The following is a 27,891-nucleotide window of genomic DNA, read 5'->3' on the forward strand; positions in this document are numbered from 1 at the left end:
GTTCTTGTGTTGGTTATAATTCCAGTTCCCAAGACTCAGGTTTACCGTAAGCTCTCGAACTTAAGTCTGTATCAAAATTAGTTGGGAGGGTACTCTCGTGTTTCTTGCACCGCTTTAAGCTCTCAGAATGGTGTTTGTGATGGTCAGCAGAAACAACAAAACTATTGACCTGCTTCATGAATGTTTCAGTACAATTCTCCAGTGAGTGTGTGTTGTTGCTTTAGTGAAGGTGGGGGGCGTTTCTCCAAGGACAGCTGAGTTATAACAGCTTAAGGGGAAAACGGTGAGCAGCACCACTGATGAAGCTTGAGTGTTTACAAGTACACAAACATCTGTTGGGTTCAATTTCTACCACTTGCACTCAGAGGAAAATGGCCAGGGCCTGTGTGCTAACACCACCTAGTGGTGAAAAGGCTCCCCAACATCCTGTCTGTGCATGGGCTAATGAGCGGAAGACACCATTAGGCTGCTCTTTGAAACAAACAAAATGACCTACATGGTCTGTCTGATATCTACCACAGTAGATGCTAGTAGTGGGTTAAATGTAAGGTCGTTACATTTGGAGTCCACAATCTCTTGCCCACAGTGGTGTTTTTTAAACTTTTCCATGCCATGGATGACCGAAATGACTTTCATTCGTCCTTGGAGTAACAATTGTTAATTAACTATGCATCTGGCTGGGGACCTTGGAGCAAAGTTGGCACTTTGTTTTCTTCTTTTAAAGAGGAAAGTAGGGGAAACAGGAGAGAGGTGAAAATAAGAGGACAAGGGATCAAAGACAAGATTTACAGATTGTTAAGCTATACAGGGAAATGTCTGGTCAGATTTTGGGCGCATGAGATAAGAGGGATCTGCTGGTCAAATAGTGAATTTGATAACTGCATGTATGGCAATCTGCATGTTGGGCAGCAATGGAAGACAACATTGGGTTCATTCAACATAGTCAGGTTCTAATCATTTCAAACACGTTTTTTGTGCGTCCGTGTTGGCACAACTGTTGTGCTGGATGGCTGCCAAATACGTTGTGCCAGTCTCCGGGGCACTTTATTTGCTTAAAAAACGGTGGCATCGACATAGATTTCCATTATGCACAGTCAGTCAAGCCGATGGGCTGCATCAGACTGTCAGACATCACAAGTGCAGTCAAGGCTCACTTTGCCTCCGAGTGCATCCTGCAAGTTTGCCAGGGATGGGAGTAAACAAACGGAGGTGTGGAGACATCTTTCACTCATGTACGCACTCAAGGGAGAAGATGCTTGAAAATACAAGATGGAATACAGTCAAGCTAAGCAGTCTACGGCTGTTGCTTACAACATGAATGCCAATACAAGACCAAACAACATTTTTTGGAAGTGTTTACATCCAACAGCATTGAATACACAAAAGGCCAGACAACCACTCTGGAAACCAGAGTGAAGTCATTCCCACTTTTCAAACCATAGAAGAGACAGAGACACAGGGGAGTGTACTCAAAGTAGCAACTTTTTTTTTTTTTTTTTTTTTTTTTCTGAGATAGCTATTTACACAACCAAAGACAAAGTCCTTGAAACTGGTACAAACTTTTTTTTCCTCTCCCTGCAGGTTTGTTTTTCTCTTTTTCCAATGACAACTCAGAAAAATAAAAAATAAAAAAATATCAGCTTCGGGAAAAAAGTAGTCTAAGCATTTTTAAATGTCCGTAATATGTACAGGAGTATATACATTCTAAAATTTCCATCCGAGACCAGATTTTGCAACGGTAAATTCATTTACAGTTAACACATACAGCTGTATGTTTACTGCAGCACTACCCAAAAACAAACAAAAAAACAAACAATGCTTATATTAATCAGGTATGGCTGTCATTCAATCAGTGATCGTACAGGGGACACAGAACAGGACTCAGAGGACAGACAAGTTTGAAAAGGGTACAGCTTAATTGAATGGGAGCTTTAAGTGTGTGTCTGACAGGGGAGAAGGTAAAAGGTCAAGGTTGGGAGTGGCTGAACATAGGCTATAGGCCTGTCACAATTATTACATAATTGTCAAATCGCAAGTATTTGAACTAATCGCAATTATTTGTCATAATTTGTCATCCATGTTGAAATATTTTCATACAGAATAGCAGATCTACAAGCTTACAGCACGCAAGCTTGTAGATCAGCTATTTCTGCTATTTTAAGTATAAAAATGTCTTCTTAGTATATTTCAGTTATATCTGCACTGTGCATTTTTTGATTACCAGGCAAACAAATGTATTCTTTATTAATGTTCCAAATTAATGTTCAATGCCAAAAACACAATTAAATCGTTAACTGCAATTATTTGTGACAATTACTCGTCAACTTAAATTTGTAATGGTGACAGCCCTAAACATACATGGTCATGACGAGGCGTGTCACAGAGCGATAGATAGCCCTAAACATACATGGTCATGACGAGGCGTCAGTCACAGAGCGATAGACAGCCCTAAACATACATGGTCATGACGAGGCGTCAGTCACAGAGCGATAGATAGCCCTAAACATACATGGTCATGACGAGGCGTCAGTCACAGAGCGATAGATAGCCCTAAACATACATGGTCATGACGAGGCGTCAGTCACAGAGCGATAGATAGCCCTAAACATACATGGTCATGACGAGGCGTCAGTCACGGAGCGATAGATAGCCCTAAACATACATGGTCATGACGAGGCGTCAGTCACAGAGCGATAGATAGCCCTAAACATACATGGTCATGACGAGGCGTCAGTCACGGAGCGATAGATAGCCCTAAACATACATGGTCATGACGAGGCGTGTCACAGAGCGATAGATAGCCCTAAACATACATGGTCATGACGAGGCTTCAGTCACGGAGCGATAGATTGGAGACATTCCAATGCAGCGAGTTATGCTGTGCTGTGCGGATTACAGTCCACAGCAATTACACAGCTCTTGTCCAGCCACGTTCTCACACGGAATTGTATGTACGCATTATTAAAAGGTGAATGTGAAATCTTCAGGGAGGAGTGGCATGTTACATCAGTTAAAGACGTTGCATTTACAAAGGAAGCGAAAACATTAAAATTAAATAGCTAAAACCCACAAAGGAGGAAAAAAATAAAATAAAAACTTCATTGCTATAATTCAAAGGGAAACACAAACCTCAATCACTTGAGTAATCTATTACATCCTTTGTACAAAAGGAAAAGCTTAAAAAGTATAATTACATTGTGTCAAATTTATGGGAATTTATTCAGAAAGCCATTTAAAATTAATAATGGGCAAAGAGTCAAACATTCATAAAATCATAACAGCATTTTCAAGTGCCATTATCAGTCAATAAAATATAGACTTGATATCACACAGACCTGCTGATTCCTTTAAAACCATTGCATTAGGAAAAGGGAAAATAACATGCCTCTTAGGAAAATAAAATATCTAATGATCAGAGAATACCTGTCTTTTGACTCACTACCTCACACAGCTTAGCAAGACAATGGGCACAATCATCAGAGCATAGTAAAATCAAAGCTTAAGTTCTTTCCCTTATCTGCAACCATCTCGAGCCAATAGCAAATGTGTAGGTAAATAGATTTATGCATTCAAATTGTTCCTCACGCATGTTAACATAGAGACATCATTCTTACTTCTATGAAAATGATTTGCGTTGTCATTTCATGTTAATCAATGATTTCACCCTTGGCTTCAAATGTGGACACGGAGAGATTAAAAATGCAATGATCCATTGCAATGAATTCCAATTTCAGGAATCACACTCCGACTGGGGGTTGTTGTTGCTGCACACAGGTATCTGGCATTCCAAATGTTTGTAGAGACCAGGCTTTACCTCAAAGAATGAGGCCAATCACCGTGTTGAAGTCAAGGTGGCTAGGGACTCCCCAGATTCTGTCTCTGGTCCAATCCCCCCTCCCCCCCTCATCCTCTGCCTGATTCCTGGTAACCTGAGGACGACTCTAATTGGGGAGGGGTCGTTTTTTATTTTTAATGGAGCAGACTCTGTGTCTCCATGTTGGCTATTATAACTTTGGTTCAGGCTGTGCTCTGGGTGCTGATAGGACATTTGTAGTAACGAGTGTGTGCGAGTATATGTGCATATACACACACACACACACACACACACAGCAGTGAACACCGGTTTGAGTGATGATCAGAGGGGGAGGAGGTCAAAGACACAGTGGAGACTCATGACCGCTTATGTGGTCAAGTGGACACGTTTTGCCGAACCACCCCCACCCCTTGTGGTGTTGAGATAGCACGAGTTAACCATCACACGGCCTGTTAAAGGTGCTCCAGGTAATCGATGACCCGAGAGATAGACTTCTGTCCTGTGGTGCCCACCGAACACTGTGCATGCAGGACAAAGAAGAAAAGACAAACTGTTAAGCTGCCCAAACTTTAGATGGTGTGTGTGTGGGGGGGGGGGGGGGGGGGGGGGGGGGGGGGGGCGCCTTTGGCTGCCCACTTCTAGAAATAGATTTTGTGTTGTATTAAAAGTAGGGTAAGGTTTTTACTGATGTTGTTGACTTGCTGTTATACGTTTATGTTTGTTAAGGTTGGCAGGCAGTGAACTGACGAGTGATATAGGATTCTCCATAGAAAATCCTCCACTTAATAAGCACTACCTCAGCGCATGTGTGCATGCATGCCCTTAAAGCGCTTTTTATTTCGCTTCTGTCACACTCAATATACTTCTTTGGCAACCATATAGCAAATGGTGACATTTAAAAAGGGCTAGAGCTCAGAAGCTTTGGCCAACTTCCCAATTGCTCTTTAAACCAGTTGACACTGTACACTTCCTCAAACCTTTCCTAACGTAAGTAAAAGGGTATAAAAGCTTTCCTCGTCTGTAGAATAGTATAGACACGTTAGACATGTCTGTGAAGGGCTGAAAATTGAAGTAAGATGGGTTTGCAACATTTGATCTAGGAAGAGTTTAAAAGGCTTGGTGTTTTTAAACAAAAAGGTAAAGATGTTCCCATATAGAGATTGCAGTGAGGTACGGCGATTCCGAGTTGAATTACTTGCCTGCAATCTAGGCAATAGTAGGCGTACATGTAAAGATTGTTCCTGTTGAAACTGATAAGATAAAGCTGAATACATTGAAGTGTTGAAACACATCTTCTGTCAGACGGCATGTAGTGATGTGACGACAACAGGAAGATAATACTCACAGTGAGGTTCATGAAGTTCAAGAACTTTTTCAGCATTTCCGTCATAATGGAGAAATCTCCTTTAGGCAGGTGCTCTCTCACAGTAGTGACATTTACCTGGGGAAAAAAGGAGATTAGGGAGACGGAACAAAGGCACACATTTAATCGTCTGTGTTTAGCACAGTCACAATTCCTTTTGCACCTGCTCAGTCAGTAAGTGATATTGCACAAAGTATGGATTCTTTGCAGCGAGGTGTAGAGATAAGTATTCTGGGACTACTTGAAAGGAAACAAATCTGGCAGTGGCAGGGCATGGGCTGCCAATGAAATAGTTCTCCTGACCACTCATTCATGTGTACGTAAACTTGGCAATGGCTAAACCATCGCAGCATAGCAAACTTTTATTTGAATTATCAGATGAAAGACACATATTGTTCATGAGGAAGAGGGCTTGGTGAGAAAAGAAAGAACTCCGCACACCATTTTATGCTCCCAAATATTTATTTTACTGAAGTGTTAACGTTCCGGGCCGCAGCCCTTCCTCAGAGGGCTTGGTGGACTGACTTTTTTTTACCCTTTATAACCTACTCTTTTCCAAACTGATGGTGCAGATAGGCGAAACAGGAGCATCACACACTGTGTGGCATTGTTATCTCAATTTCAGCATACAAATTCAATGTTTTTGAATTATGGTTACATCATGGTTAACAGTAGCTTCCTGCATTTAATAATTACATTTAGTCATAAACTCAAAAAAGTTAAGAAACCGTCATTATTTCTCCCCTTCACCAATACCAAATGGTATTTTATTTTATATTGTTAATTAGTCACCTTAAAACAAGGTATAACTTTACAGTCTTTCTCAGACTACAAACGAGGTGCAATGTTGTCGCTCATGTACAGGTAGTATCAGATAGCAAACCCATCCTTAAATTCCCATTGACAATGAATGCAGAATTTACATCATACAAGCAAAGCGGCTATTTTGTCCCAACACAAACATTACGGAGGAAAATCTGAGATTTATTTACTATGGGTGTATGTGGCTGTGTGTGACCTTACCTGGCTACCCTGACAGAGGCAGCCCAACAGCAGAGCAGTGTAGGAGGCTACGATGCTGTCTTCCATGTGCTTGCCAGCGTGCTGTAGAGCTACAGAAAGATATTTAAAGTTACTTTCAGGGTTTTATTGAGTAATATTTTGTTTTTAATTATGTTTTTAGTTTTTATTTTATTCTCAGGGGAGAGGGATGGTTAAAAGTTATTAAATGTCAAGTTTATCATTCTCATTATGCATCTCACAACAGAAAGAAGGGAAATAAAATAAATCAATGAGAGTTATCATCCTCCTACCTTTGTTCAGGTCCAACTCCTCATCCTCCTCCTCCTTCTTCTCCTCCTCGACTTTTTTCTCATTCTGGTCAGTCTGATCAGTCTCTACTGGCTCTGCCTGCACCCATTGGATCTCCCCGGAGGTTGATTCTTGCCACTCTCCACTCTTGTCCAGTGCCGGCTTGGGTGCCTCGCAAATCAGGTCGTCAGTTTTTGATTCGGCCAGGATGGCGGCCTGCTCCCTCTCCAGTAAGTGCTTGGAAGAGACGGAGGCAAAAGGGTGCCTCTTTTATTAATAATTCAATAGGATGCGTGTCCCTGTAAGCGAGGTCAAAAACCAGCTTGGGGAGTAATACTAATGGGTACTACACATTAGTATTTTACAGTTTCACAGCTGCATATCAAGACGTTCAACTTCAAACTATCCTGACAGACTGCGGTCAACATACATTAAAGCATTCACCACATATCGTCTGTAAGGACACATTGCAAAGTAGTAGACTGTCAAGGACAAGTGAGACAAGTTTGATTCTTTCAGCATTAATCATCATCATCATCATACTATAATTCTAACAATGTCTGTCTGCGTGTGTGTGTCTGTCTGTGTGTCACTGTGACTGCCGTAGCTCCTCATTGCCTGCACCAATCACGCCCACTTTTCACACAGGCATTGACCATATGAATATGGAGGGCGTAACGAAGCTCTTTTTTCGAGACGTCCTTGATACCTGCATATTATAGCAATGTTTTGTATTCCTTAATATGCCAGTGTGAAAACGAAAAATAACTGTTCCATTAACTCACAGCTAAATTATCTTGAAAAAAACCTGAAACAAAAAAGGATTTGCCTACAGCTGTTGAAGATAATTATGATTACAGGCACAGGCACAGCTACCTACCTTTACCAAGGCAGCCAGAGCTCCGGAGGACCTGGGCTTGTCAGTCATGTCTCCTTGGGGTTCAGCTGCGCACAGTGGTGCCGACTCTCCTGCCCCTGGCGTTGTGGGTTCAGAGGGCAGCACTAGACTGTCTTCTAGACAGCTGTCTGTGGTGATGTAGTCCATGTCCACCAGATAGTGCCGGTTCCTGGCACTGTACTCTACCAGATTAATAAGCAGGCCCAAGCCCTGGAGCAAAGGATGGGGTACAGAGAGGGAGATGGAGAAAGAGTGAGGAAAAATGCAAATAGGATAACCTTTCAGCTGTCTTTGTTGCCGTGAGCTTCTTACCAGAACTCGCACGTCGAAGCGCTGCTCCGGGGGAATGTAGCGTGGTACCAGCAGGACACAGTTGAGAGCCGTTACAATCAGCAGGTCCTGTTCACCCGTCTTGGTGCTTCCCCATTCTGCAGACAGAAACAAACCTTGAGCATTAGTTTTACATCATAATAAGTTAAATTACAAATGACCTGAAAGAGACCAACTGAAAATTGCTTAATTATTACTCAAATTGAAGCATTCACTTTTTGTATACCCAATACAAGTATTGTAAAGGTTTTCAAAAAGATACTAAGCAAATGTTTTCACCCCCTAAATGTCATAAGGTTATTAAAAATAAATGTTCACTTACACTAGAGAATACCATAGGCTAGAGGCAAAGCAAAACTACTAAACTAAAAAAGGCATGAAATGCAACCCAAGGGGTTGTATCCAGTTTTTATTTAGGGACAAAGCACTTTGAATATCATGTCCAGAGTGCTACAATGCACATGCATTGCGAGAGGCTTGTGTCTCCAACCCTCTGCATAGTAAATTGGCATTGATGAGCAGCACTCCTATCCCAAAAGTTAACCCGTTTTCTCCCCAAGGCACTGGAGGCAGAGTGCTGAAACACAATGCTCGGTGCTAGGAAGAGGAGCGCTCATAGAAATGAGGGCTGCAACTAACTATTATTTTCATAATAGATTAATTTGCCGAAAACGATTAAACGATTAATCGGATTATGACACTTATTTAGCTATGACCTTAAAAATATATTTTAGGTTATAACTTTATGTTCTAACAAAAAATATAATTAATTAAAATTTTCATTTGATTAGCTGCTATTCAAATAAAAGACAAACTAAATTTAAATGTATTAAAGTCTTTAGGCTTATTCTGACTGCATACATTTGAATAAAGAATAGCTACACATGTGTCAGTCTAGAAGGCACAGTACTCTTTTGAACTCAAATAGGTCATAATAATAATGAATATTGAAGCCATATGTTTTGTTCTTGATACAATAATCGTTATGTGTCATATTTTGCTTTGCAGTCGCTACTGTGCAACTATTATCGCTTTGGATTAAGAGCATCTGCTAAATGCCTAAATTATAAATTGTAATTGTAAATTGTATCATCAGATTGTAAGGGAAGAGAGATGGATCACCCCTCTTTAGTTTAGTTGTTGTCGATTTGATTAATCGATTACTAAATTAGTTGACAACTAATTGAATAATCGATTCGATTACCACAATTAATCGATTAATCGTTGCAGCCCTAATAGAAATGTATGACAGATTAGCGCTGGCCGTTAAATATTGCACAATACATACATGTAGTACCGTAATTTCCGGACTATAAGCCGCACCTGAATATAAGCCGCACCAGCCAAATTTAGGGAAAATCCCATATACAAGCCGCACCGGACTATACGCCGCAGCTACGTTAGCTCAGAGCCTGAGATGGTTCTGCGTTAGCTGTAAAAATCCATAGATTAGCCGCACCGTTGTATAAGCCGCAGGGTTCAAATCATGGGTAAAAAGCCGCGGCTTATAGTCCGGAAATTACGGTACCTACCATGGCACGACTTACTCACTGTTAATAGCATTTTACAGATAATGTAAAATGCTATTAACCCTTGGACTACCAATCCCAATTTTTTTGTTTGGGTAACAAATTGGCATATTTTTAATTCATCATTTTAACATTAATAGAAAGTTGGTTTGAACAGTTGTTTTTTTTTTTTTTTTTCATAGCTAGTGTATTCTCTCGAATTGCCACCAGATGGCGGGAACGCACCATTATGCTGATTTTGGCCAAAATAGACGAATCTTCCTAAGTCACTTCCGGGTCAACGATCGATAACATCCGGTAGTATTTTGACCTTAGTCACTAGCTTGGCTGTTCGGAATGCTAAGCTAATGCTATATTTTTCATAACTAAGTCAAATTAACCTCAAATCAACCCCAAAACATCGCAAAATATCACATTTTTTACAGCGACGCACATACTGACATTGATTGACATTCCGTTAATTCCGTGAACGGGAGGTTTGTATTTTTAGCAATAATCCGTTTTTTCCGCGAACGGTAGGCCAGGGGTTAAGGACCCTGCACGCTGGGTGCATTTTTCAGGAAAAACATCAGAAAAACAACCACCTCATTTGTCAACAGTGGCACAGGTTTAGCGAACAGTGTAAATGCTCGTGACAACATACCGTTGTCGTGAGTGAGGTTGAGCAGGACTCCTATGATGGCCCTCATGCAGTCCTCTACAGCCTTGCCCACATTGCTGGGGCTGCAGTGAGGCAGCGCTGTGCCCGTCGTCAATGACACTGAGCTGTTATTGAGCTCCCTGCTGTAGCGTTGGATCATGTCCTCACAGTGCCGCAAGCCTCTGGAAACAGACAAGACGGACAGAAACACGGAGACGGAGGGTGAGAGAAGGTAAAGGGAGGGTAATTGAAAGAGTCACAGTGGTGGGGAGATCAAGGGTAGGGATGATGGAGAGTGAGGGAGCAGAAAGAAAAGAAATACAGGAGATTGAATGAGTGAGGGGGATGAGATGGAGGGCCAGAACGAAGACAGGAGGGAGATTGAGACAAAGCGCATGAAGGGAGATGGAGGAGATTGGGGGAGACAGAGCAGAGGTTAGATTATCATAGTAACAAGATCAGGCTACGCTACCCCCCCCCCCCCGGAGGTAACGTGACGTGAGGGTATCTGGCCTTGTTAGACACAGACGTGACACATATGCCCAGAGCCGATAAGATGGACTATCTTAATCCATGCCTTGGTTGGCCCACACGAGCCACCATTGTCTGCTAAACAGACGTTATGCTGATATTTGTTTTGCCAAGTCCCTGAAAAGACACGCATGTGCTGTGATTGGCAGTTGTGCCAAACACCGTCGCTCACCCAAAACATAATTTCACTCATGAATTGTCTTTAAATAATAATAAAATGTAAAAACACTTTAGACCACAACAAATAGCGTTAAAAGTGATATGCTTAAGGGGTCCGCTCTATGCTATGAGGGCTGCTGGGGTCTGTTGTGGAGACTGGATGACAGGGGCAATTTTGCACACCCATATTGAATAACAATATTCAGACTTCCATCCGTCTTCTGTATGTATGCTGGCTTGAGTGGTTCTCACCTGGCCGAGGACACAATGAGTTGAGAGTCTTTGTAGGCGATCAGATAGCCCTGGTTCTCCGGGTTCTGAACAGTCACCTGTTGGCAGTGAGGACATCAGTGTACATTGATTAGGTACAGAGACATGGGAAGAAAAAGTACGTCATTGGCATTCTAGTCTTTGAGTCTAAACTTTGCCATTTATTTATTTATGGTCACTTTGCATTAATTTGTTCTTCGGGCAGTGAAAACGCCACCTTCACAGTGCAGTTACTTACACTCTCGAGCACTCTCAGACACCTCTCTGCGCCCCATAAGGAGGCCACCAGACTCTCCTTGTCATCTTCTTGGCTCATGTTCTCCACACACTCTTTTACTATTTACGACACAAGAGACAGAAAATTACAATGCAAAACGACAGGTACTTACAGATGAGAAATATATATATATAAAAAGAAAGTAGTCAGTACTCAATAATGTCATTCCAAAAAGATATTTGCCTCATCGGGACATGAGAAAAACAGTGACTGGGCCTCAACCAACAGGAAAGAAGTGCCGCGGTTGACCCGACATGGCAGGCATTTAGCTTGTAGTTCTTTTTCAGTGAACCAACCACTCCAAGGCAAGTAAACCGAACTACACACCAGACAATGGCCCTGCCCATAACCCGCAAGACAACATTGGAAGGAAAGAAAAAACAGTTTGTGTGGAACTCTTTTAAGACAATCGGCGAAAGCAGAAATTATCCCTTTTCACACAAAAAACTATCATTGTGTATCTGTTTGTATAATATGAAGCATGAAAAAGAGCACTTGTGCTCAGCCAGCGTCCCCTGGTATATAAAAGTAAAAAATGTAATCCTCACACGCATTCCCATTACCCACCTTTGTCTACAATGTGGTCCAGGCCTCCCAGTAGCCGGAGTTCCTCTTTGAACCAGTCGCCTGCTCTCTTGGAGGTCAGAGAGAGCAACGTCTCCATTGCCAAGTGGCACGACTAAAACATAAACATCATCAACATTACCACCAAACTTGCAGGAAGTATCCACAGCACCATCCTATGCCCTCAAACAGGCAATTTAAGCATCTTGAAGCTAGGATCAATAGCCTAGCGATCAGCAGTTAATGTGATTGATGGTGCCGATTATCTGAATTAAACGTTTTTCTTTATTCACCATTTGATTAATCGTTTGATCGTTTTCTCAGTCGACCTGAAGGGTCAGGTCTCTCCAGTTGCTACATGCGTTTCCTGAGCCAGATTGTACAGTAGCTCGGTATGTTTCTGACAAATAAAAACATGCATTTCAATTTCATTATTTGAATGTCATATTTAGCATCGGCATTCCATATGGTAATTTCTTGGGAATTAAAAAAAGAGAAGAACCAGTGTTATGAGTAGTCCATAATCTAGTGATATGGCATGTTAATAGCAAAATTACTTCTTTTTTTTTACATGTGATAATACCCAACCATTCATGTATGCCTGGTCTCTCGGACATGCACCAGGTCGGTTCTATAATATCTCGGAATCAATAAGATCTAAGAACAATTTTAAGGGTTTGGTTGATTTTCTTTTTTTAATGACGGAACTAATCTGGCCTTTCACAGATCAAATTATTAGGGCTGGGGTTGGGCCGATGAAGACCTCAAGTACAGCAACGGCATATACCGTAACAGTAGACGGTAAAGGTCAAGATCACGTAACTTTACAGCGTTTTTCCTCACCGTGATGTTTTCAAGGTCCAGGTGTTTGTTGTGTACCGTCTCACAAAGCTTCCGTATCTTCTCCTTGACCTTGCCCACCTCCTTGGGAGTGAGTTGGTCCTGGTGCACCGAATGGTCCTGCTCCACTTCCAGAAGGTGGATCATCAGCTCCAGACAGGCCCGGTCCAGGTCCATGTTCAGACGGTCCCGACTCAGGATGTACATCAGGGCAGCGGTGCACAACGCCAGGTTCTACAGATATATGTGAGCGTGAGTGAAAAGGTTTTAACCCATTTAGACGCCTTCTTCTAAATCCTGACCCAACTTTTTTCCCTAAAAGATTACAAAGAAAATGTATATTGCTAGTATATACACTGTACATAGCAGCAACAACCCCAAAAGCAGTTCCCGGATTGAAAGGTAGTTACGTATGAAGTTTCCCAGTCTATATGGGTTAATTTAACCTATTTTGAGCTGAGATCAGATTAAAAAAATGTCTTCTACATCCTGACAGTTTTCTGAAAAAGCTATGTTTCTATGTCAGTCGTTCTTTGATTTTTCAAAAATAGCAGACCTACAAGCTTGTAGCGCGCCACTCGGTGGCACGCTATGAGCTTGTAGATCTGCTATTTTTCAATAGCTAAAGCATAGCATAATGCTAACATCAAAAGGGGTTCCCACCCAAAATGGGTTAATGGATTGGACAGATATACACTTGCGATGTGGAAAAAGTCGTCCACATTCAACAACATTATGGGAGAATAATCCCATTTCATCTAAATATAATGAACAAGAATGAATAAATAACAGAACTCATTGGAATCCTGGCAAGCACTTCCACCATCTGTCGCTGTGTTCTTTCAGAAACTCCATCAGGTCCTTTTGGTAATGTACACTGTGATGGAGAGCACCAGAGGCCTACTAGAGCGAACAGTTTCAAAGGATTACTGACCGGGTGCTGTGGAGCGTCACTGAGCATCTTGAAAACTTGTGCCACCTTCCCTCTGGCTCGAAGATGCATTCTGAAGCTGGGCATGGCGCACCGTGTGGCCAAGCTGATTATACTGGGGGAAGGAGATGATGGTGACAAGGGATTAAAACCACAAGCTTTTCAGGCGACAACCGGACAAAATAAATCATATTTGAACTAGGGATGCCCCACCTTGACAAGCACTGTTAAAAGCTTTTTTCTTAGCTTTTAACTCAATCTGTGGCAAATTGTCAATGACACAAATTTCTCATGTTTAGGTACTTTACCCATCTGTGCCAATAACATTCTCATAATTTATTGATTACTATTAATTCAGAATGATTTTGCTGATATGTCGATAATGTCTCCAAAAAGTGGATATCAGCCAATGAAATCAAATCAAGGCTTTTTGAGATGAGATTGTCATCATTCATAGAGGCCAGCACATTATTGTAAATAGCAGTAAGTGATGTCTCAAGAGCGTGGCCTCATTTGTGTAAAACTAGGAAATGCCAACTTGTAATTGTAGTTTATCAATTATGCATGTAAAGAAAAAAAAAACAGCATTGTACTTGTGAAATTGTTAGCAGATAGAAACAGATTTAGAGACAAGCCTACTGGCTACTGCCATGCTTAATTCACACCCATGATGCTTTGCAAGTTTGTAGATCATCTATTTTAGGTGCACGACAGTTGTATGACAATGAAGTGGCTTTAGCCAGCCACAGCCTTGCCAGCAAAAAGGCAAATGGCAATCTTTCTTTATAAATACCTAAGCTACTGTATGTGTAAAAACTAATGTTTTCTAATTTCTGCAAATCTTTGATCAATATAGTTATGGTCAAGCAGTTTATCAACTAAATCATCTTGTGTCAACAAATACATAAAAAATCCAAATATCCCATGGTGCAATTTAATTGCTCAGAAACATCATCTTGGTTCAATAAGTGTCAAGTAATTTTCTCAACATAAAAACTGCCTGCAGAATCAAGCCCTCATTAGAGTCATTAATATGCCAATATTACACACCCCTAGAATCAGTATGCTGAAATCTAGTGCCTGGACTAGTTGTCATTGTTGTCCATTTCAAATACATTTTCAATAGGCTAAACAAGTACATATTATGATTCTTGTTGCTCATCGGTACTAGCAGTGTGTTCAACTGATGCTTTCTCCTTGTTTCTAACTAAAGTCCTAAATCACACCAAAGGGTCAAGAGTCGACAGTCCCTGTGCGGTGTGATATGTCTTGTTGCACATTGACCCACGTTGGCCCTAGTGATTCAACGGCCCAAACCACACCAAAGGGTCAAGACGGTTTTAGCGTTAACTCGTTAACTGGACCCAAGGAGTTGCGTGGTGACGCTTTGGTGCGGTTAGGGCTTAAAGGAAAAACCTTCAGTGACACGCTCACAAACGCCGTTGATCGATCAAGATCGTTTGTTCTCTCGTCTCTGCCTCCTATACCAGAGGACATAACACTGACAGAAACACCCTCAGAATCATTTAGCTACAAAAACAGTTTGGTTCTTGTTAAGCAGGTTTGTTCATAGAGTTGAGTATTTACAAAGATTTCTTAAGTCAATTTATCAAAGGAGACAAGTACCCCAGGCAGACACTCCCATACCATACTAGCTGAAATACCCACAAGCTGCTGGTGGCAACATGGGAGCAGACTGAAAGCACATACCGTATGCTGCTCATCAACTCAATGTGTGTAGACGTGCTGTGGCCGTTTAGTGAAATTAGACATATTCATAATATATAAATGAAATATCCGAAGATTAACAGTAAAACTTCATAATCTACCCACAACAGATGAATTATAAAATGTTAGAGAGATAAATATTTAAAGAAGAAAGAGTCCGGCAGTCAACAGGCTTTGGTATATACTGTATATATATTTATTATTTTGCCTAAATGCTTTAAGTAGCATGTGACGTCTCAAACTAGGGGTTTTTTAACCCAAGGAGTGTCTTTCATGCTAAACTAATGCTTGCAATGGAGTCAGAATCATGAAAACCCTAGTTTGACACATGATACTAACAGCAGAATAAAATATTTTCTGTATATAGGTTGTTAATGGTATGGTCTAGGGGATGTCACGATCACGTTTTTTGCTCCCGATCCCGATCATTTCATTTTGAGTATCTGCCGATACCGATTTGTCCCGTTCCTGATATTTATATATTTTATAGAACAGGTTTATGCCATATCACAATAGTACAGTATCCCAAATCACAGACAATATCCAGTGTAATATCATGATATGGATATATTGTAATTGACTGTTATTAGTAGGCCTAACTAGCCTACAGATATTTGAATGTGCAATAAATAGGATGGACCACAGTACTGTGGTAGTCTCTCAGTTGAAGTTATATATATTTTCGCACAAGTTAAATTGATGTGTTGATATTATGGTATTTACCATAGGCAATATTGTTATTAAAATAAAGTTAAAATGACCAGTGAGCATCTGCAACTGCACCGTTTAATATTTCATGAGGACTTGGTTTCAATAAATGTGGTTTTATTCATTATGATCCGTTTGAAAAGTACAAATATAGGCTGCCTCCTTCCAATAAAAGCCTGGTATCAAATACAGTTGAGACAAATGAAAGCCCGGGCTACTAAAAGAGGATTTACGGTATATACCAGATTTCCCACTCCATGCTGCCGGACTAATAGTCAAGTCGTAGGCTAGCTAAGGGTAGAAAAGAAACTGATAAAAGTAAACTGTGTGGTGTTAGCAGCACATAACGCTATGTGCTCTAAACAGTTAGGATGGGTAAAGATTAAGGATGAATTTCAGGAATGGGCAAAAATGCATTTGACCAGTATCCCTACAACAGCATCTCTTACCTAAGGCATCTTGTGTTGAGTGGTTGGGTGCTCTTCAGCCCCGTCTCCAGGTATTCAAAGTCGTCTGTGAACTCCTGGTTCTCACCGAACTCCACCACGTCATTGAAGTGTTTCACATGCTGCACCACTGTGTATAGCTGGGAAGTGAAGGGGCATTTGACAGATTTGATTGCACAGCTATAGTAAATGTCCATTGTCCAGAGATGGACCCAACGCACGCATGCAAGCTCATCTGCCTGCATGAACACAGCATGAGACAACATCTTGGATTGCGGAGCAATTCTGCCCTATCAGGTTCCATTAGCAGCATTAGCTAACTGAGGTAATACAGCCGTCATCAATATCAGGGTGGCCTCGAGAGCTATGGCCTGATCAGCAGTGTGTGTGCGTGAGCCTGTATGTGTACGCGCTCAGCACATCAGAAGAGTACCCGAGGTTTAGAAACCCCCTATTTGCAGCAACATCGTAGATGCAGAACTACTGCCTCAGGGACTCTGCGGCTAACGGCCTGATCCGGAGCCAACACACCCATCTGCCAATACCATGCACGGCGAGAGAGCTTAAACGAAACGCCACACTCGTCACTGCAACCTCCAGCCCACACTGCGATTCAAATTAATTTTGGCGAGCTGGACCTTATATGAAATGGGTAACAGCAGCTCGAACAGGCAGGGGGTGTGGAAGGGATTCATTTGTAGCAGCATGCAAACAAAAGTACCGAAAACCACAGACAGTCCCAAAACTTTGTCATTCGACTGTGGTAAAGATGGCTTAATAAAAGATGCAGCACGTGCTCGAACAAACAACATCTGCCATACAGCATGCTCACCTCTTTGTGCTCCTTTCTGCATTTGAGTGCCGTGATGATGTCCTGGTTGAGTCGCGTGGGGAGGGTCTCCGACTTGGTGACTTTGGGCGGCGGCGGGGGTGCTTTGAACAGGCCGTCGTCTTTGTGGGAGTTGCTGTCCTTACTGCTGCTCGACAGACTGGCCTGAGGAAGAGGGGGAGGAACAAAAGCCGCACAACATGCTTAACATTGCATCTAAGTATACAGACCAAGACGACCAAAGAGTTAGAGCCCCACCGATACATCAGCTATAATATATTTATTATATTATATTATAGTATAGTATTATATAATATATCGGTACCGGCAATGTGCCAGAGCCAATGCGTCAGGATTTTTAACACTTGTTTTTGAGTAGAACTTAAATATAAATAAAGTTATGTTCGCTTGTTTGTTGTATAAAAGTTAAGTTATTTTAATATATTTGAAGTTTAATTATAAATTACACTATATAAATGGTAAATGGTGCATTTATATAGCGCCTTTAGTCAAGGCGCTTTACATAGATTGTGCATTACATTCACCATTTTTGGCGACCCCCCCCCCCCCCCCCCTATTAATAGAGCAATTTCTAAGTGGAAATAAAGAATATCTAAAAGCATACATTGTTGGCCATATATATATACAAGAATATTTATTAGAAAAAGAAATTAAAGCTGTGATTGCTGTAGATTTGTAGGCCCATCTTATCAATGAAATTATATAAATATTATAGCTCTACCACTGATTTAAATGGTTTTGTTTGCTTACAAGTTAAATGCTCTCATAAAGAAACTTTAATCAAATCTAAAAAGCTAAGATTATGCACCTATTTCATGTTTATTTTTGACAAAATATCAGTAAAAAAAAACTCCGTCATCAAATAATAACAACTCCTGTCGTAAGCAAAATCTCCGTATATGAAGGCAGAAGAAAAACACAAATGGAATCATGAGAATTACCGGAGCAGTGTGAGTGCGAGGCAGGGCAGGCGGAGGCATCTCTTCAAGCTCAGGTTGGTTCCAGTGGCGAGCATTGTATGAAGCCTTAGCAGGAGACTGGGAGACATGAGAGATTTTACATGAGTGTTTGCTAAAGTCAAAATAGGAATGACAAACCAGACTAGAAGAGAGGACTTAACCTACAGTATTACCACACTGATGCGACATTTAACAACATCTAGATCGCATATAGGTTAGTGCAAAGGGAAAGCTGAGTGAGTCCTACATAACCGATTAGAACGTCGGTCTCACACAAGGTTGGTGTAATAGCACAAGCTGGTGCTTATTAGTTATCCACAAGCAAGCCCAGACTTCAGCTTGCATTACTTTGAAAAGCTGTGCTCATTCCTTCGGATCGCTTTGGAATACCCTTTTTACAACATAACAGAGCTTATCAAGTGTTTTAAGAGATGGGTGGGATTTAATAATGACAATCATCTGTTTAGTTGAACAGATTGAACATAAACATTCGAAACACATGCTGCTGCCAGCTTTGTTTTTCATTCGAGGTTGTCTGTGGCACAGACAGAACAATCTCAGAATCTGGAGTGTTCATTAAATTTAACACAATCCACACTTTATACTCTGTAAAGCCAAAGTGCTGTGCTCTTACGCACGCAGCTTGAGAACCCATAAATACTGCATGTCTAGTACTTCATCAAGAGACAGGCTCGACAGCCATAGTGCTGGGCTGTGGTGACGACGCAAAATATTTCTTGGAAATTACATGTCTTGTACAAAACACATATCCACCGGGAATGAACGCAACTTTTCTAGATGTATGCAAAAACAAAATAAATAAAAACCTAAAGAATGCAGGGATAAAGGATAATTGTGGAATGGTTTACAAGCAACTCAAGGACATCGCACAAGATGGTGATATGGGACAAATGATGACATTACACCAAACAACACTAATATCAAGGGTGAGTCATGCAGCCTGACCCTGAGATAACCACCAGACATGACTGCCTGTTCAACAAGGCTGTGTAATTACAAAACACTCACAATAGCAATTACTGTTAGGAAAAACAAGACAAGACAAAAAGAAAAAAACATTCTTGATGCCTCATAAAGGGGAAGACAGGTGACAGGCAGACAAATCACAAACCCTGGCAAGGCCCCAGACCTTTTTGGGTCCACTGAAGATCTTTTTGGTTCCAGCGTCCTTGGATTTATCATTAGGCTTCCCTGAGCGCCCCTGGTTGCAGTCATCAGCAAAGTCAAACCCATCTGTACAGGAACGACAGTGTCATTTATTAGATTGGCCTCAAATTACTTTTTTCATCAATTACTTACTAGCCTTAAATACATGGAAATTGTTTTCACACATTCCTTTACAGTGACTAAAGAATTCCAAATGAGCAGAGAATACTTGACCTGTTGACCGATTGACAATTTGATCAACAGCAGCAAACCACAACACAGCTCTCAGAGTATTATCCAAGTCTCAGTCTTGTATGCAGTCATAGCCTCATTACTTGGAAAAACGCAGCGTTGTGACCGATTATTTTACATTTTAATTGACTTTCAGTTCAAATCGTGTTACGCGTGATAACATTTAATAGCTGATTTATTGCACATTACATAGTTAACTAGAACTGCCCTTTTTTGCACATTTAAAAGCCATGAATCCGTTACATTAAGAGAGAACATATGACAGCTGAGCTGACTGCTTATTTTAATTGACGAAAATCCATGAGATTGCAGGACTACAGTTCTGAGCACCAACACTACTGTATCCAAACAAGAGCTATCCAGTCGATGGTGCAAGGCAAAATAAATAACAGTAAAGAAAATACAGAAGATACAGACCATGGGCGAGTGTTTTATTGGAGCTACAGCTCTGCGCGGGTGTCTTTCCTCTACCGCAAACATGACTTTAGCCAACATAAGCCAGATGAAATGTGGCAAAGTGTGCATAGTGTTTAAGTCACAGAAGCATGGTTTTAATATTGTTAATATGAACTTTGGCCAAAGTTTTATCCATTTTATTTCGACCAGCATCATGACAGCTTGGTTTCACTTTCAACAGAAATGGACTTCCTATTTCAAAATAAGTAATAATAATAATAATAACCTGTCTACTTACAGGAAGTAGATAGACATTTGTAAGTATTTGATACCAGAACCTACTGTAACTGCCACTGTAAATAAATTGTTGATACCGGCAGCAGCATGAAACAGCGCTTCAATTTGTTTGCCGTGACTAACATTTACTTTCATAATTGTGGAATATCGTTTCTGATTTAGACCATAATGTGACGGTACAATTTTGTAATAAAGCCGAAATCTATGGTAAATGCCTAGGTATGGTTTACTCGTGTGACGTGTCATGTGAATCGTGGCTACGTGGTTAGGGAAAGCTGCACACCTGTGTTGCTGCTGGTCTGGCTGTCCTGAGAGTCGCTGGTCTGGGGGCTGTCCACGCTGCTGCTCAGAGCAGCCAGCGCCGCCGCTGCCTCCTTCTTGGCCTTCTTCTTCTCCTTGGCCTGGCTGCTCTCATCGTCGCTGTCGCTCTCGCTCAGGTCGTCAAAACCAAAGTACTTGATTTTGTAGCTACTGCTGCCACCACCAGGTGCGCCGCCCTCCGACCCCTCCTCACCGTCGTGGTCCTCCTTGTCCTCGAAGCCAAAGAAATCTAGCTTGGTCTCCTTCTTGGTCTTGCTTTGGGTGAGCCGGAACCTGATAGAGACACACACAGGTGGGTTTATTGACTCTGCAGGGAGGGATGAGCCAGTCAATCAGGCACAGACACAGGGGAGACACAAGGCACAGCATATGAACCACCATCAGATAAACAAAAGGCTCCAGTGGCGGTGGGTGGACTTCACTGCACACCTCAATATATCATAATATTCAAAGTCACAGATTTGCTGGGGATGGGGGAAACAATGATTCCCTATAAACTGCAGAAAAGGGGGCTCCATTCTAAAATGTTAGATGTAATTGAAAGAAATATAAAAAAAAGAAAAAATACTTTTGTGAAGAAGATGACTATGTACGAAATACTTTATCAATACAGCATATACCAGTCAATATTACAGAAAGGCTGAGTGTCGTGCGACCAAAAGCCTTAAAGCAGATTAGTCTACAAAACAACATGACAAAGAAGAGAGAGACTATGTGCCATTTACCGCGCGGTTTTGGGCAGTGGAGCATCTGACTTCTTCTTCATCTGGCCCGCCGTTCCAAGGTCCGTGGGGGCAGCCGGGGCGGCCAGGTCGTCCATGGTGCGCTCCATGGAGTCCTGGATGGTGACATTGCATACCGACAGACAGGACGGGTGCAAAACTGTGTAGTCCCGCACCCTGCCCCTCCCCTTGACAGCCGGTGCTGGGGCTGGCTTTGCTGCTGTAGCTGGCTTTGCTGCTGCAGCTGGCTTGGCTGCCGTGTTGCTGACGTTGGCAATAGTATTACTTGCACCGGCAGCCGAGACACTGTTGGCTTTTGCGGATACAACTCCGGGGGGCTGGCTGTTGCTGTCTGCTGTGTCTTCGGCTTCGTTGGGCCGACCAGGACGCCGGTACTTCCTGCAGTTGGAGGTCCTGAGGGTGAAGGGGGAAGCAGGGACGGCGTCCACGGGAGGCTCAGCGGGAGATTCTGCTGGAAGCTCCTGCTCTGCGATTTTTAGATCTTCTCTGTAGAGTCCATCCTGGGCGTACGAGGAGGACTGGAAGTCCCTGCTACCTCCAGGCTCCATATTAGCGTCTTTACCCAGGATACTGGAGTCCATACTGAGAGCAGAGGACAGTCGCTGGGTCCTCACTGAGTTCCAGTCATCCGAGGCGGTTGTCTTTGAATTATAGGAGATCATTGTCGTCGGTTTCAAGTTGATGTCAGGTGTGCTTCTGTACGATGTCTGGATGTCCTTTACAACTTTCTGTACAGACGTTTGCTTATCTGTGGGTGGATGGATATTGAAAATAATTACATGGTTATCAAATAGTACACTGAATGCTACACAGATGAACATTATGAACTGGGAAAGGAATTCAACCGCTTTCACATCAAACTACTTCGCCAGCTTCTTCAAACTGTAGTAGCTGTAAAATTGTAATTGTTAAAAAGGTAGAGTATGTGATATTTTTTGGTTAAAACAAAAGGTTTTGTTAAAATCTTAAAGCACTATATGCTGAAAGTAAATACGTGTGTTCAGTCATTTCTCCAGCTCTTTAATAAACAGAAAATAGCTAATTATTTTTCAGGTGGGTCTGCCTTCTGCCATCCTCCAATGGTAAACACTCAAGGGGACCACAATTGCTTATGTGATCTCAAAACCATTATCTTAAATTGCTAACTTCTCTATGTTACCTCTCTCTATTCTCTATGTTTATTCATTTCTATGTAAAGCTTCATTCGTTTTAGAGACCAAATCCTCCTTATTTATTGTAATCACTAAACAGCTACGGTACTCTTCCCCCAAAAGGCTATTTTGCCAGTTAAAAAATCTAAACTGGCAAAATGATTAGCAACTACAGGTGCCAAGACATACATAAACACACATATACATATGGAAGCCTGATAGAGGGATCAGCACTAGGGCAACCGCCAACCTCTAGAGGGGACTGCGAAGTGCCGTACCAGAAAACCGCTTTTGGTAATAACATCCTTTCAGTTCAGGGCTGTTCAATCTGGAATGACCTACCTCGTAACCTCGTAATTTCCTAGTACAATCTAAAAAGAAAAAAAGTTACTCGTCGCAGTCCCGCCCCCTTTCATGATGACGCCAGGCTCAGGAAATAATTCTCAATGCATTTTTTCCCATAGACATTTCAAAACGTATTTATTTAAAGACCTTTTAAGTGTTGTACGAAGCCAACTCGAGTCGTGACAAATCATAAACAATATTTTGGACCAAACAAATAATTACAAAGAAGAAAAACAACAAAGTGTTGTAACCTGCCGTTTTTTTCTACTTTCTAAATTCTTTGTTTGGCCCAAAACATTGCGTTTATTGTCATGATTTGTCACGACAAGAGTTGGCTAATCAGGGCCCGCCCCCTGATTAGTGATTAGACAGAGTTGTCAGAGCATTGGCTTAGGAATGGAACAAAAAGGACAGGAATACATCAGTTATTATGAAGGTACATGGAGAGACAAATATTTTCTGAGGTGGTACTGGTACTTCAGTATAAAAAAGGTTGTGAATCAATGGTCTAGCTAGTGCACTTGACAGCATATCCTGTATTATTTGAAAGCAATACTGCAACTCAGTTACAAATCTGTATCGCACTTAAAAAACACTGCTAAACTAGAAAAAGTGCCCTTCCGGGCACAGGTCTCCACCAGTTTATCCACAGATCCGTGCAGTTAGAGGTAAAAACACTTTTCGGCCAGTTATAGCGCCACCTTGAGGCCGAGTTGAAATTGTTCATGTGGCATTTCGTCCTCGGCCTAGTGGGAATGTGGGTGCACAATTTCACGGAAATCACGCGATGATTTGCAGCATTTTGTTTGAAACTGAGCACTCCTGTGAACTTTGGAAGCCAATCTTAACCAATCAGGATGGAGTCTGATAAATCTGAAAGACCCTTTTCGTTGAATGGCTCTAGAGAGACTGTGTACCAATTTGCGTGATGTTTGGACAAAATCTGTAGGTGTACTGTGCAAAAACTTGTTTTGCACAAAGCGGCCTCCTGGTGGCGCTATAACAGGCCGTTCTGGAAAGTTTGGGGCAGAGGTTCATCGTTGGCATCCAGGGAGTGTGTGTGCAAAATATGGCATCGACCGGGTTAACGGTGGCCGAGATTAGCTGTTCACGGACACACGGACACACGGACACACACACGGACACACGGACACACGGACGGACACGCGGACGGACGGAGTGCAAAACATACTCTCCCCACATGCCTTCGGCCTGGTGGAGACAATTATATAGATGCACTTTACACCTTTGTAATTTCTTGTGTATGTATGTTTTTAAATGCTTCGTTTCCTAAAAAGGTAAGGTACCGTTTTCTTGTTTTGTTTTATGTGGGAAATGCGGATGAAAATTTGCATTTTTGCTAAATCATGTGTATTTACATTGCATTTATGTAAAGTCCATTAATATGCATTGTCTCGTCTAAATAAACAAATAAATATACACGAACACACCTAACAAATATGCCAGGTCAATGGCATAATATAAAAAGGTAACTTCTGCCACTGTGATGCTGTACTCGCTCATATTGTTAAAACAGTACATCGTTAAAGATGGAGTGCCACAATTTTTTTATTTTTCCTGTTTGTCATGCGTCTATGAGGTGACAGTACTTCATTAGACACCCTGGAGTCATTTTTATGTGCAATGATGTATTCCCTTTGTATTTAGGGTTTCTTCCTGGAGGCTGAACCCTTGACAGTCAAAAAAAAAAAAACTGTAATATAGTAATCACATTATGAGCCCTCTCCCCCTTTATCATACAACTACAGATGTGGGTGCAGGTGCGGCTTAAGTTCAGGTGGCTCACCATCCACCAGGAAAAATTAATGAACTGGTGGGGGTGCCCACATAAAAACGACATTTTAACAAAATACTTTTTTGAAAAACTTCTTCCTCCTTATATAACAATAAGACATGACGATCAAGCTCCAACAAACCCTTAATACAGATAGCATTCCTCTACTACAGCTTTGTAAACATAATGATTAGTTTTTGCCTAGCTCTGATCCATAGCTCTAATTTTGCAATAGAGCTATGTTACTATCAACTCCCACCGCTCGCATGAATGTAGACCAGCCTCTCCTCTTTAGCGTAAATAAAAAGAACGCTTTTGCTACTCACCAAAACAAAGGCGAGTTGTCATTAGAAAGCCTACTTTCCTTAGTGGACGCACTCTGAGCCCCCCACCACACGTATAAACTGTACCTTTTGGCCAAAAGGGGATTTTGTTTCCACCGGAAAAAAAAAAAAATTAGTTACTCCGCTGCGCCCTCTACTGATATTGCCCAGAGAACTGCCTCATAGAGAATATTTTTCCTCCGGTGGAAAAAAATTCCTTTCTGGCCAAAAAGTACCGTTTATACGTGTGGTGGGGGGCTCAGAGTGTGTCCACTAAGGAAAGTAGGCTTTCTAATGACACAACCCGCCTTTGTTTTGGTGAGTAGCTAAAACGTTCTTTTTATTTACGCCAAAGAGGAGAGGCTGGTCTGATTTCGATTTGAGATTTAAAACGGAAAGTTCCATAGCCTTTACTGCGCAGGGCAGAATCGTAGAAGCAGTAGAAGGCTATGGACCAGAGCTAGTTTTTGCCTAGACCCTCTCGGAACCCTCCATAAAGCTTTTCTGAAATTTTGATGTTGCTTTATTGTAGGGTCCCTGTTCATAACTATATTTTCGTATGGGAATTTTGGAACGCGGACATAAATATGCTCACTAACATCGTATCTGTGCCGTTTGACGGCCTGTTTTCCTTTGAGGGCTTCTGAAATCGTGAACTATAAGTACCTATACAAACCGCTGCGAATATCTCCTGTGGCGCGGAAGCCGTTAAGTATTTTTAATCTTTGTTTGACCGATTTGGTCGCTTTATTTCTTCTTGTTTGTTTACCGTTTATTGTACCGCCTCCCGGTGTGCGGTTGGCTTGTGCGGCTACGTCCCTGCCTCTGATCTGCTCTGTCATAGCTATAGCGCCACTAGCTAGCCAGATAGGCGGTACAATGAGGTGTCAATAAACAAGGAAGGAAGAGAAGAATCAAAGCGACCAAATCGGTCAAACAAAGATTAAAAATACTTAACGGCTTCCGCGCCACAGGAGATATTCACAGCGGCATGTATAGGTACTTATAGTTCACAGATTCAGAAGCCCTCACACGAGAAAAAAAAGTCGTCAAAGAGCACAGACAGGCCGTAAACACGGTGTTTATGTTTTATTATGTCCGCGTACCAGGTGGCAGGATACTGCTGCAACAGGACCCCATGGTCTGTGTCGTCAAAAATGTCAGAAACTTCAGTACCATTGGGTTCTGCTTGGAGGGCTAGTTTTTGCCTAGACTACTTACTTGTGGCTGTGACCTGTGGTGGAGCCGGGATTGAAGCAGTCCTGATGGCACTTCCCTCATCTGCCTTCGACTGGGGCACACTATGAGAGGTGACCGTTTTGGACTCCTCGTCACTGTCAAACCCAAACGGGTCATCACTATCACTGTCGTCCAGTCTGGGCCTCTTGGGAAGCTCGGGAACGTCAGGTTTCAGCTGGGGCCTCTTTGCTCCCAGCTGAGCCTTGTAGGTGGTCTCCCCCCATTTGGTGCTCAGGGTGGGCTTTTTGTTGGAGAAGACCTCGTCAAATTTAGAGTTGGCCTCTCCTCCTTTGCGGCTGTACGTCTTACTGAATCTGGATGTCATGGTAGTGGCTTTAAGTTACATATTCCCTGCGATCAGAGGGAAAGAATCGTAAAGCATAAGTTTAGGCTAGCTTGCAAGGAGGACAACCATCAATTCACATAACACAATGTTACCAAGATCTCTTTCTACTAGAAACGAAAATGACCACTAAAGCGATTACAACCGCTGCTGAAAGGATGAGTGTGTACAAGCTGCTAGCTAGCTCAGTGAGTGTTGTTAGCCAACATTCGCTTGCCAAACTGATAGCATGTCAATTCAGAAATCATGACCTAGTTATCAGACAGCGTTATCCGCCGGGGCAGAAAAACCACCCAGTAAACCAACTTGAGCTAGCTTTAACTTAAAGTTTGACGCTTGCCAACGCTACACAACACTTGCTAACTAACCCGGTTATTAGCCAACTCTAGCATAGGCCTTCTGTCTGTTGACTGTAAAGTTCCGCTCATGAAGCCGTTAGCCCGGACACGGCTAGGCTACAGCTAACGCTGGATCACATTTCACAGCAACTACAACACCAACCAGTAGAAACACTTCAGTGTGCAAACCACAATTCAGCGAGTTAATATATGTACTAACCGGTGGTGCATGAAGACTGAAATCTAAAACAAAAAGGCTATGAGCAGCAACAACAACACACCTCAACTCGGATGAACAACCGCCTGTTTCTCTAACGTTACTAGCTAGAATCATTCAACCTATACCAAGGACGCATAAGTGATGTCACGCGGAAGTGATTCAAAATAACGAAACTTTACTATTTTTGATTGATTCCATTATATCCATAGACATACATCTATGATTATATCCACCACCACCCCCCCCAACCGTCAATGTTTTAGACTCTCTGAAATTTCAGTCTGAAATAATATAGGCGGCCAAATAAAAACAAAAAAGTACAAAACAAACAATTTATGGTTGTCAATTGTGATGTGGTTTAGTCATGAGGCATTGTGCTTTCTAAATAATATATATATTTATATGTGCGTATTGGTAATGTTCTTTCTGTAATAACAGAGTTGAAATTATGTCTGAATTTTGTACAGAAGTACAAAAAAACGACAGGCTTAAAACCTTCCGATTGTTTGTGACGCTGCTGTCGTGACCCTGGTGCCTTACTGCCTTTACTCGAGCCTGTAACTACCGGCTAGGCCTGTGCGCTTCAGTCCTGCTCGCGATACGAATCAAGCTGATAAAGTCCGTTCAGTAACGTGGAAAAACGCCACTACAAACACTTTACTGACCAGAGTGTGGTCCACAAAGAACGGCAGTGGATGAAGCGGTGTGCCGTAAATGCATTCCTGGTCAGCGTAGTCTAAATTCTGCCAATAATGCGTACTTTTTGTATTTTGTAGTGCCACCGGCGGCCATTAAAATTTCCCCTCCCTCTTC

The 27,891-nt window shown here is 41.9% G+C and overlaps 1 protein-coding gene across 4 annotated transcripts; it reads right to left on the minus strand.

The window, feature by feature from the left end:
* Nucleotides 1-1,461: 1,461 nt before the first annotated feature.
* On the minus strand, nucleotides 1,462-27,880 carry wapla (WAPL cohesin release factor a). 4 transcript variants are annotated; one of them, XM_083774430.1, is made up of 20 exons: nucleotides 27,744-27,880; nucleotides 26,160-26,528; nucleotides 21,307-22,072; nucleotides 20,544-20,854; nucleotides 19,299-19,402; nucleotides 18,131-18,226; nucleotides 17,172-17,333; nucleotides 16,343-16,479; nucleotides 13,461-13,572; nucleotides 12,530-12,760; nucleotides 11,690-11,801; nucleotides 11,084-11,181; nucleotides 10,828-10,904; nucleotides 9,889-10,067; nucleotides 7,699-7,814; nucleotides 7,369-7,596; nucleotides 6,491-6,725; nucleotides 6,201-6,289; nucleotides 5,160-5,255; nucleotides 1,462-4,332 (listed from the first exon to the last, which is right to left on the minus strand). In XM_083774430.1, exons 2-20 carry the CDS (start codon nucleotides 26,500-26,502, stop codon nucleotides 4,267-4,269), a joined length of 3,558 nt encoding a protein of 1,185 aa, XP_083630556.1. In that variant the 5' UTR covers nucleotides 26,503-26,528; nucleotides 27,744-27,880; the 3' UTR covers nucleotides 1,462-4,266. The 4 variants fall into 4 exon arrangements, with proteins under 4 accessions (XP_083630556.1, XP_083630553.1, XP_083630554.1 ...); XM_083774427.1 differs by having other exon boundaries at nucleotides 19,281-19,402; XM_083774428.1 differs by lacking the exon at nucleotides 27,744-27,880 and adding an exon at nucleotides 27,079-27,191 and having other exon boundaries at nucleotides 19,281-19,402.
* Nucleotides 27,881-27,891: the final 11 nt, after the last annotated feature.

The sequence above is a fragment of the Protomyctophum parallelum genome, assembly GCF_964188405.1.
Source record: "Protomyctophum parallelum genome assembly, chromosome: 10".
Classification (NCBI taxonomy): Eukaryota; Metazoa; Chordata; class Actinopteri; order Myctophiformes; family Myctophidae; genus Protomyctophum; species Protomyctophum parallelum.

What these genes read in the sequence shown, in the direction of transcription:
- wapla (XM_083774427.1), bottom strand. Translation starts at nt 26,502, where the DNA reads ATGACATCCAGATTCAGTAAGACGTACAGCCGCAAAGGAGGAGAGGCC. An exon ending in CTCGCACTCACACTGCTCCG is followed by an intron (nt 17,334 to 18,130) that starts GTAATTCTCATG and finishes CCTCTTCCTCAG; the next exon opens with GCCAGTCTGTCGAGCAGCAG. An exon ending in GGAGTTGGACCTGAACAAAG is followed by an intron (nt 6,290 to 6,490) that starts GTAGGAGGATGA and finishes ATCTTTCTGTAG; the next exon opens with CTCTACAGCACGCTGGCAAG.